Source organism: Hydra vulgaris, chromosome 05 (assembly GCF_038396675.1).
Source record: "Hydra vulgaris chromosome 05, alternate assembly HydraT2T_AEP".
Taxonomy (NCBI): domain Eukaryota; kingdom Metazoa; phylum Cnidaria; class Hydrozoa; order Anthoathecata; family Hydridae; genus Hydra; species Hydra vulgaris.
This window is the reverse complement of record NC_088924.1, coordinates 28,175,001-28,187,500: the sequence shown is the minus strand read 5'-3', so window position 1 is coordinate 28,187,500 and position 12,500 is coordinate 28,175,001. Positions and strand designations below refer to the sequence as shown.

The window sequence follows — 12,500 nt, the reverse complement described above, 5'->3', positions numbered from 1 at the left end:
TGCTAATTTCAAAACTAATTTCAGGGGATTATTTAAAATACAAAGAGAGAAATAAAAAAAATAAAAAAATTAATGCGTTTAGAAAGATTGTTATGAGTGACACATCTTTTCCAGTGAAAGATTGATCCTTCTTAGTTGAAAAGCTGCTTGACACCAATGAACCGTCACCAGTTTCTAGTAGCACCTGTGATGATTCATCTCCACTTTGTAAGAAAAAGAAATGTAAATGAAATCAAACCATCTCTACAAAAAATATGCACATACAAAGATGTGGAAAAGAAAAGTCTAATTGCAAATGAAATTAGTTTTTAAGTTTTAGTTTAAAGTTTTTTAGAAGTATATATAGCTTATGATGAATTCGCAATCATTTGCTATCATCAAATGATGAAAATATTTTTATCATAGCTTACCACCTTTTTTAAGTATCAAATAAATATAAAAATAATATGCCCATTATTTGTTAAAATAAAAAAAAATACATAGTTGTATGTTATTCCTTTTTTATGTATTTTTTGTTACAATCTGGTATTTGGTATTCAGCCAAACAGTTTGCATTATTTGGCCGAATACCAAATAGTTTTTAAGTAGCCAAATAGACCAAATACCAAAGTCACCAAATATTTGTGACATCTCTAGTTTCCATTTATAGTTAGCAGATTTTAATTATCTTTTATGACTTTTTTAATACATTAGGAGTTATTAAATTACTTGCAACTTTTATATTTAAAATTAAACTCAACTTTTATTTAAAATTAAATCTCAAATACAAGAACATAATTTATTGATATATAAAACCAATATTTAAAAAAAAAAATACCTTTCTCGCATATCACCATTGTCTTCTTCCTCCTCATTATGTTGGTCTAATTGCAAAACCAAAATAAAAAAATAAATTTTTTGTAATGTAACATTTTGTATACATTTTAGTAAAATAATAACACATTTTAATACATTAAAAATTTGATGTTGACCAAGTTTTTTGTGAAAGTTTCTTAAATCATTTTAATTTTATGTTTAGGTCAAAGCATATACTTTAAATTAAAACTTATATAATAATTTTATTGCTCTAAATAGTTAGACGCTATCGATATAAACAGTTCAAAACAATTGATGTTATTCAATGTTCCTAATTTAAATGTACCCACATACATTTAAAACCAATTCAGAATGCATTGAACTAAAATAAAATTTAACAAAAATAAAAAGTATTGAGTGAAGATAAAGTTCAAAAAACAAATCAAAAAAAATGATTTTTCAAATTCAATATTTTAATACACCATTTTATTTCAAATATGGCACTGTTATGTCTGGAATCCATATTTTCAAAATGTTAAACACTTAAAGGTCAAAATATGGCAACCAAAATATTATGCATGTTAAAAAAACTTAATTATATAGAAAGATGTGAACAAAAATATAAAAAAACCAAATGAAAAAACAAGATTAAACTTTTAAAAACTTAAAAAATGAATATAAAAAAAAGATAAATTAAGCGGTGTTAGGATACTTCCTTTGTAATTTAAATGTACCCACATACATTTAAAACCTTAAAATAAAGTTTAAACACAAACTTAAAATAATAGCAACTTTTAAAGGTTTTACAACACCTGAAATAAGCAAAGTAATGGAACATATTTGAAAAGCTATATTTATATTGCATTTAGAAAAAAACAACCTGTTGACTAAGGAACAGCATGGACTTACTAGCAGAAAAACTGTTGTACAAACCTTTTAGAGTCTATGGATCTAATAACACAGGAAGAAAAAACTACCAGTAGATATCATATTCTTTTAGAGTCTATGGATCTAATAACACAGGAAGAAAAAACTACCAGTAAAAAACTATATTCTTAAATTTGTCAAAAGATTTTATTCTATGCATCATAAAAAAATTTCATAAGAAATTGTGTCAAACTAAAAAGTTAGGTATTAAAATAAAGCATATAGATGGTATAGAAATTTTGTGTAACAGAGTACAATGTGTTGTTTACAAATTTTAAGCATCGGTCTCCAGTTCTTTTTTAAATCTTATTATGTTTACTGTTTATTACAATTTACCAAACGAGTTATTAACAAAGCGTTATTATCAAAGAGTTATTATCAAAGTGCACGCTGATGATATAAAGCTAATTAACATAATTAGATCAGCTTCTGATTTGGAAAAGACTCAAACTGATTTAAATAAAATAATAACATGGTCGAAATAATAATTATTAAACTTTAATGTAAGCAAATGTAAATGAATGCATACATACTATAGGAAGAAAAAAATACTAACCATACCTACACAATGCATGATCAAGAGTTAAACAGAGTTGAACTACCAGAAACCAAAATTGAAAAAAGTTTAGGAATTATGATTTGAAACAACTTGAATTGATCTAATAGCTAATAAAAGGTTAAGGCTAATGAAAGGTTGAAATAATAAAACATTCATTTAAAAACTTAGACATAAACATGTCTAAACTATTGTACACCTCTCTGGAACAAGACAATAAAAATTGAAACAATACAATTGAAACAACAACACTATGAAACAAGACTAACGTATTATAAATTAACGACTCTCGGAAAGAAAAAAGGACACAACCATGATGACTTAATTTAGTTTTTCAAAATAGTAAAACAAATAGATAATTTCACCTAGGTATACCCACCTGATAATTTAATAGCTTCAACTACAAGGTCATAATATTAGGTTTAATCAACAATTAACAATAAATCCAAAGATATACTCTTTCTTATCAAATCGAGGAATTAATAATGGAAATAGCTTAGACCAAAGCATTGTAGAATCTAAGACAATTAAAAACTTAAAATTATAAATAAAGGAGATAATGCTTTGAAATCATCAAAAGTATTATTAAACTGATTATTAAAAAACAAATTGAAGTTAGACACATTTTTAACATAAATTGGCTGTTAAAGCCCAACTAGGCTTCGTATATTTACTTTTTGTACAATATTAAATAAATCCAAACAGTTTTTCAGAAAAAGAAAAAAAAAATGATGAAAAAACAAAGTTTTTTTTCTTACTAAAAAAAGTATTTTAATATCCAACTGATACACAAACCCTCCGTCAATGTATGTTCCAAAGACCCCTGCAGCTTATTGCAGTATGAAACCATTAATCAGATTTTTTGACCAATCATAATTAAGATTCAACCGTTCATGAGTATCATAGATAACTCTTTAAAAATGCAAAATATGCATGCTGGCAACACACTAAACAATCAAACATTGTGTAGATGATTGTGCAGGTATCAATTAATAGGAAAATATTTTATATGTTCTATATACATTAAAAACATAAAGTATGGCTGCAACATCACTTACAAGCACAAATACAATTTTTACTGGAAATCTGAACAAATTATTACTGCACACTTAAAGATGCCTGACATCTTTAAGTGACTATTAAGACAATTGTTTACGATATCATTCAGTGCATCAAATGAACAGATGACATCAATCTATGAAAATTGTGTGGAAGACAAAAAAGAATTGCCACTTCAAATATTGACAACATGATACCGTGACAACATGATACACTGTATGGCTGTAAATGACATACAAATTTCTACTTAACTGCCTCCTTGGGTAAATATTAGTCCCAATTTAGTTTGAAGATACCTTGCTAAAGACTTTAAAATTTAATCATATTGCGCTGCTGAAAGCCATGCTTTTCTCAAAAAAATACTTGTGATTGTTTCAAAATTGTGCAAAGAAGAATTGGATTGTTAAAATATGGCGACTTGTCATTTTCTTAGACAAAAAGCAAGTTAACCAGTTTGCATCACACTAAGTCACCCAAAACTAAGTCACCCAAAAATGCAGTTGTTGTTCAGCATTTATGGTACTTAGTTTAACAAATTTAAAGCCGAATATATATATATATAATTGCTTAGTTTAATGGTGAACATTGTGAAAAATTATTTTTAAAAAATAACTATTTGTTATTAATCAACAAATTTTGATAAAATAAAAGAGCACTTATAAAATAGATTCTAAAAACATAAACAACTTTTATAAAATTTAATATTCTTACCTGCATGGGTCAAAAGTAACCTCAAACCAGTAATCCAAATACTTGCTTCCTCAGAAGTCTTTGCCACAAGATCTACAGAATCATAATTTGGTCCACAAATCAATGAAAAACAACAATCCTCAGAATATGCACTACCTTGCTCTTTAAAAATTGTTGTATTTTTTCCAGCACGAACTTCATGTAGTGCTTCCACAGGTACTAAATGATTGATTCAGATAAAACTTACAAAAAAATACAAACATTATTTTACATTATATAAATAAAATACAAACATTATTTTACATTATATAAATAAAATAATAAATTTGTATGTTTTCATTACCATCTAATTTACAGTTGACAAAGAATTTTAAAAAAGCTTTTAGATATTTAGTTTTGTATTAACAAGTTATATAATTGCATGTTGAATAAATGCTCTTTCAAATAGCCTTGCTCTTTCAAATCAAACACATGAAAATTCTTGCCTGCTTTTTCAAATCAAACGCATAGAAAAAAAAAACACTACATTACTTTCAATACTTTCAGGTATGACAAAATATTATCTAATAAGTAATCAAATTGCTTGGAAATGTTTTTTCTTTAATATGTAACTCTCACTTTATAAAATTTCTTTAGAATTTTTAAATTTTTAGCAACCATAAAAAAATTGGAATAGCTTAATAACCTTAAAAAAAACACTATTAAATTATATTATAATAAATATTGCACATTGAATGTGGAAAATAGAAATTCTAATTTCATTCTATAAAACTGTCATTTTTAAACTTGAAGCCATTTTGAAATTATATAACAAAAATTTCAGTATCTATGACGTAAATTCCAGAAGCTATTACAGAATAACGAAAAAAAACAACAACAATGATTTATTTAACTTTTTTTAAGAAAAACATACTTTGAACAGCCTTTTTTTTCCCCATGTAAAATGGGTAAAAATCAATTTACAAAAAAAGGCTTTACCAAAATCACTCTAGGGTGATTCATAAAAACACTTTAAATGTGTTTAAAAAACTGTAAATGTCTGCTCTAATCCCTTAAATGTGTTTGATAAAGGCTCAAATTAAGTGATAGCAAATATGCTGTGATATCTGGAAATGCTTTTGGTCTTAAAATTTTTACTTTTTTAAAAATAGTAATCTTTGTTTTTATCACTTAATAGTTTTTATTCAATAAAAAATATTTATATTGATCTTGAAACTATTATATAAAATCTCATTATAAAACCATATTATTACTATTATTATTATTATTAAAAATTATGATTTAAATTTTAATATTATAATTCATTTATAAAACTATTTATATCACACAAAACTAGAAAAATAAAGCATTTAAAATGAAACAACCGCAAATCACTTAACTTTTAACTAAATCTAAAGCAAATTAGCTGTGTATGCAAAATCACAGAAATTGCAAAATAAGATATAAAATAGTTTTATACTTTATTTAAATCTTATTCAATATTTTCATATAAATCAAATATAACTGTCAATTAAAAGCTTGTAACTCTCTAACAGATACTTATATAAAATTAAGAACAGAGGAGTTTAAAAACATTTAAAAACTAATTTAAACATTAGTTATTTTTAAAAAGAAAAACTCTAATAAAATATTTTACAATAAATTTTTTTATCATTATTTTTATTACCAATTAATTAATTTCTAATTCAAAACATTTCAACTTTTAAATAACTCTTCAAAGTTTCACCCTAAAATTTTATTGTTTCATTACAATGTGCAAATAGCTTTAGAATAATTTTTTATTCGTTGATTTTTAAATTACCGCTCAAATTTTTTGTTTATAATACTTAAATTAACTGGTGTTTAAACAAACAATAAATTACAATATGTAATTTTTGACTGTTAGTATTATTGCAATTGTAAATTTATTGTTTTATTTTTTCATTAACTTTTGCAATGTGATAAATTGACCAATCCATTAAAACAGTATTTTAATGAAATGGTCTTTAAATTCACAGTTTTTAACAAACTAAGAATTTGAGGAAAAGAAATATTTCTAGATTTCACAATTTTTGATGACACTTTGCGCATTCTTGATATAATTAAATAACATTAGATATAAAAATTTTTTGATTAAAAAATATTTTTGAGATTCCTCAATACTTTTGTTATTGTATTGCGCATATGAAAGTGCTCAATATTAATAAATAGACAAGCTCTGTTACTTATATATTTATTTATATTAATAAATTAAATAGGTGTGTCAACAGGGTGGCAGTGTTCCAACATTTGTAAACAATTGTAAACAAGGTATTTTTATGTATATATGTTTATATATATACATATGTATATATGTAAACTACATTTTACAAATATATGTAAACTAGATTTGTATATATATATATATATATATATATATATATATATATATATATATATATATATATATATATATATATATATATATACATATATAAATATATATATATTTATACTTAAGCATCATTGAATCACTCTTTCCTCAAAGGACATATTTGGGAAAAAAACAACCTAAAAGTGTTCAAAAATGGCTTATTTTTATTTTGGGGATAGCTTTCATATCTAAATTGGAAGCTTTTACAACATTACTAGATTCTAAATACCACTCAGCAAAAAACAGCTTTATTTGTGAGGGCTGATTCGTACAGGAAGGACTATCGACGATCATCGAATATTTTATCAACATGTGATTTCAAAATGTTATTTATATAAATATGCTGGTTAATTTTAACTCTTTTATCAATAAATTTTAGTGGAAATTTTCCTTCCCTGGAGAATGCATCAAAAACCATAACTGATGCATTTTGGTATCAAGGAATAGCTCTTACATTAAGCGCAATAGATAATAGAATTAGATAATAGCATGAGGCAACTCATTTTATTATCTCCTAAATAGGGTACAGCTCTAAAACTCAGTTTTATGGTTCTGAGGCCAGCTGGTAGTCAGGTTTCCCAAACTCTGTGGTAGCTCTCACAGAGGCTGATTCTATCAACAGCTGAAAATTATCAGATTAGTAACAGTGTCATGTTACGCATGGATGGTGTCTCTGTTTGTACTTTTAGTGTGCATTGTTGATGCCACATTTGAAGTCCTTTCTTACGGCTTAGGGTTTATTAGTAGTAATGAGGCAATTGCTTGGGCTAATAAACAGTGTACTGAGTACTGTCTATGCTTTGAGCCAAGTTCTTTAACAAAATTAAAAATAAATAAAGTACAAAAAATAATAAAACACATAAAACCATCGTCATCAACGAGTTCTCTAAACGTATTATTCACTAATATTCGTGATCTTCGAAGTGATCTTTCATCTGTTGAGTCTTTTCTCTTGCAAAGTTCACCATACTACTTGCTCTTTGTGAGACTAATTTGAGTTCAGTTGTCTCATCTTGTATTCTTAGTGTTGATGGTTATCTTTCTTTAATTCGTATAAACTCCAATTAATCACATGCTGGGCCAGGGTATTTACTTTCATAAGAATTCACCCATTTGTCAGGAAACTACATATGAATACACAGACTATTCTTTTATGTGCTTTCGTTTAGAAATACTTCACTCTATCGTCTTTCTCTTTGTTCTATATCGCTCTTCTTCATCTCAAAACTGCACTTTTTTCGATGTTATTTCTGATCAATTTGACCAAGCCCTCTCTCTTTATCCATCAGCCAATATTGTTGTTGTTGGTGACTTTAATGCTCATCACACTGAATGGCTTGGGTCTAGTGTCAGTGACTTTGCAGGCATTAAAGCGCACAACTTTTGCCTTTCTCAATCCCTAACTCAAATAGTCAACTTTTCAACTTGCTTTCCAGACAACTCTAATCATTTAACTTCTCTACTCGACTTATGTCTTGATTTTGATCCTAGTCAGTGCTCAGTTTCTCCACATTCACCCTTAAGTGCTTCTGATCACAGTTTGATCTCTCTAAAACTATTATCTCATTTTCCTTCATCATCTAAATCCCCCTATCATTGTACCTCTTACAACTACCTTAAAGCTGACTGGGACTCTTTTTGCATGATTTTCTTTGTGAAGGCCCTTGGTAGAAATCTTTTATCTTCCTGCTAACAAATGCGCTTCTTACATAACTTCGTGGATTCAGGCTGGCATGGAATCTTTTATTCCCTCTCGACCAATCCGGGATAAGGCTCACTCTTGTCCATGGTTTTCTTCACATTGCTGCAATTTCCAATCAAAATCATTACTTCTATATCTATCAGCAAAACAATTCTCCAGAAAACAGACATCTGTTTACTATTGCTAGAAACCATTTTCTTGTAAAAAGGTTTTATCTAACACAAAAGCCCGCTATTCTCAGGTCATGAAATCTCGTATTTCATCACAAAAATTAGGCTCTCGTGACTTATGGAGAATCTTTAACAGAAACAATAATAAGGACAATTCTGTTATTCCACCTCTCTTGTATGGTTCAGACATTGCCACCTCACCTAAAGACAAAGCTGAATTGTTTGCTAGGAACTTTCCATCAATATTATCTCTTGATTCCACTAGTTGTGTTCTACCTGATGCAGTCATCAAACAGGTTGATCCATGGCTTGACATTCATATCACTCCAGCTTTTGTATCGAAAGTGATTTCCTGATTAGACTCTTCAACAGCTTGTGGTCCGGAAAATGTACCTGTTATAGTCTTACAGAAGTATTCTACGGATCTGTCGTCTATACTTTCTAAACTATTAAACAAGTGCTTTTCAGAATCTTGTTTTCCAGCCTGTTGGAAAGCGATTTGCTAACAGTAATAACCGATAGGTTTCATTGTGCAATAGATAGAGATGGAGAGAGTAAGGCTATTGCTCTTGATATTTCTAAAGTTTTTGATAAATTTTTGGCATGCTGGTCTTCTCCATAAGCTTTCTTCTTACGGTGTATCTGGTAACATCTTTAAGATTATTGAATCTTTTTTTTCCAATCGTAGTTTAAAAGTTGTTCTCGATGGACAGCACTCTTCTTCATATCCTGTAACTTCAGGGGTTCCTCAAGGTTCAATCCTAGGCCCTATACTCTTTTTAACTCACATTAATGATCTTCCAGATGGTACTACCATTTATTCTTGTCATGATAAGAAGCCAATACTCTTTGATTGCTTGGAGGGGGCACCTGAGCTTGAAAAGGATCTCACTTCTGCTACAGCATGGGGCTCACAGTGGCTGGTGAACTTTAATTCAGATTAAATTCAATTTTTTTTAGCCAATCGTTATTGCAATAATTTAGATTTATCTATATTTATGAACAGTTATGTACTCGATGAGCCATCTACCCTTCATCTTCTATGATTAACTCTTACTTCCGATCTTTCTTGAAAACAGTATATCAAATCGATTGCAAAATTAGTATCTGCTAAGGTTGCATCTCTTTATCGAGCTTGACACTTTCTTACTCCGGATTCTATCCTTTATCTCTTATAAATCTTAAATTAGACCTTGTATGGAATACTGTTGCCATATCTGGGGCAGATCTTCTAATGATGCCCTTTCTCTTTTAGACAAGGTGCAAAAACGCATTGTAAACATAGTTGGACCTGCTCTTGCAGCCAACTTCTAACTATTATCACATCGTTTACAAATACTATAATGGACACTGCTCTAAAGAGCTAGCCTCTCTTGTGCCATCTACTAAAATTTATTCTCGTGTTACTCGTCATTCAATTAACTCTCATCCTTTTTCTGTGACTATTCTTAAGCGCTCTACAAACTCTTATTCCTCTAGTTTTTTTCCTCGAACATGAGTTCTTTAGAACTCGCTTTCTTCATCTTGCTTTCCTGAAACACTTTATCCAAATAAGCAAAACATACTTATGAACAAATAAATATAATTGTATAATAAAAAAAGTTATACATATAAGTATACGCATGCATTACGAAGACATTTTCATTTAGGGACAATATATACTAGTTACATTAAAATTAATATATTTTACCAACAGATAGCAATTTATATTTTGCTTTCTTTTTTTAAAAAAACATAAATAAAATATAGGAAAATCATTCTTTTTACTGACGACTTAAAAATGTGTTTTTATGCTTTGCTTTATTCAATTTTGCTGCTAAAAATAACAACCACTCTAAAGAAAAAAAAAGAAAAACAGTACAAAAATTATCTAAATTATTATTTTTTTTCTATTTAAATTACTTTTCTATTTTGTTAGTTTTTCTTTCTTTGTTTATGAAATTTAGCTTTTACCGCAAGGTTTCTAAGAACTTTTCTTCTAATTTAACTCTTGAAACTTGCTCATACTCTTCCTTCTATTCCAATAAAATGGGATAACTCATTCTTAAAAATTCAAATCACTCCTGCTTCCATTGCTTAAGTTATACCTTAATTAAACTTTTCTATTGCTTGTGGTCCAGACAACATTTCTGTCATAGTTATACAAAATTTCTCTCCAGAACACTCTTGAACTCTCTCTAAACTATTTAATAAGTGTTTGATTTGGAACAATAGATGCCATTTTCCTGTCTGCTGGAAAATGGTATCTGTTGTTCCAATTTTCATTTGAACATCCTGACGCCTTTTATTATCGCCCTATCAGTCTTTATTCTGTTATTAGCAAGATCTTTGAGTTATTGATCAACAAATTTCTCACATCAAGTTCCAGCATAAACTTTAATGTTTCCAGCATAGATTGTTTCAAAAAAATGTTTTTTAAAAACTGTGCAAATAAATTTTAATGTTTCCAGCAAATTTAAACTTTTTTCATGTTCAAATAATATTTCCACTACGGGCTATGAAAAAAGGAAGGCTTTTAAATTTACAAAAATACATCATGTTAGAATTCAAAAGATAAACATTCATCATAAAAAATACATAACTATATAAATAAACAAAACTATATATAATATTCATTTAATCTTTATATAAAAAATCATTAGCATTGCTTTGATACTTCAATCTTTTGAGATTATAAAATTGCTTCTTTCTAACCGCTTTATCAAAGTCATTCTCAATGGCCATCACTCTTCTTCATTTCCAGTAACTTCCGGGGTACCTCAAGGTTCTATCCTTGGTCCTGTTTTCTTAATTATCTAAATTAATGATCTTTTCAAAGTAGCTATTTTTGCTGATGAACACAAACTTTGCACAGACCTGTCTTGACAAAAAGTATTCTCTTTTCAATTGCTTAGAACAGGTATCTGGCATCAAGCATCAGATCATGAATCTGATCTTACTTCTGTAATAGATTGGGGCTTACAGTGACTTGTGAATTTAAACTCCAACAAAGCTCAGTTATTTACTGCAAACAACTATCGCAATACTGTCGACATTATTATATTAATGAATGGCACACCTCTCACTGAATCTTCTTCTTAAGGTCTTTTTGGATTTTTATTCACTACTGACCTTTTATGAAAACGATATATACAACTGATTGCTATATTAGAATCTGCTATAGCTGCTTCTCTTTATTGTGCTCACCATTTTCTCATTCCTGATTCCATATTCTTCCTCTACAAATCTCTTATTTGCCCCTGTATGGAATACTGTTGTCATATTTGGGCTGGTTTATCTAATGATGCTCTTTCTCTTCTATACAAGGTCCAAAATTGCATTGTAAACGTAGTTGGACCTGCTTTATTTGCCAAGCCTCTTTCTCATTGTCATAAAGTTGCATCTTTTTTTCTATTTTACAAATACTACCATGGTCGCTGGTCAAAGGAGCTATCATTTTTAGTTTCATCAACTAAAACTCGTTGTCGCTTGACTTGTCATTCAGCAAAGTCTCATTCGTTTACTGTATCTGTACCTGCATGCTCTAAAAACTTTATTTGTCTAGTTTTTTTTCCAGCACCTTATTTATATATGATTATTATCCATTCACTAATTCATATTTCTAGTTTATTTTAAAAAATAACTTGATCTGTCTTTGTGCAGTCACAAAAATGAGTAGTTTTCAAAAATTAAAATTGCGCAGAAAAAAACATACCTTGACCTAACCCAGACAAAATTTAATGAAATAGAAAATAAAAAAAATTTAACTATAGCTAAAACACAAAAAGCAAAAATAAAACTCAACTAAAATAAAAACTCAACTATAATAAAAACTCAACAAGCTAAAATGCAAAGTTTATTTAAATCATGTTTTTAATAACGTTTGGAATAATATACTTTAAATCTTTTATCTTTACTCATATTTATATAATATTTTGGGAAAACCTTAAAATAAAGGAACAATTTACTTCTAATGATTGTTTAAAAAATGTTTGCACCTTATTTAAATTAATAAGGTTTATTTTAAAATACTTACATAATTTATATAATGTAAGTTAAAAAAATTATATACAATTTTCAATGATAAAGATAAAAGATTTGATGTCATTTAATTGTCTAAGATATAATTCAGAATCTTTTTTATTCAGCGAGTTTTTGATATGTTTTAGTTGCGGTCAAATTGTCAAAGCAAAATATTATTTTACTGGTTATATAATGGCATGCAATCTC

General features: G+C 28.0%; 1 protein-coding gene across 1 annotated transcript in view; it reads right to left on the bottom strand.

Moving 5' to 3' along the window:
- Positions 1–12,500, bottom strand: part of LOC136071938 (inactive phospholipase C-like protein 2) — a 105,831-nt gene that overhangs the window by 81,050 nt on the left and 12,281 nt on the right. The window contains exons 3-4 of the mRNA XM_065797807.1: positions 4,049–4,246; positions 818–863 (exon numbers count right to left, since the gene is read on the bottom strand). Coding sequence (XP_065653879.1) covers positions 818–863; positions 4,049–4,246 — 244 coding nt within the window. The remainder of the gene's footprint in view (positions 1–817; positions 864–4,048; positions 4,247–12,500) is intronic.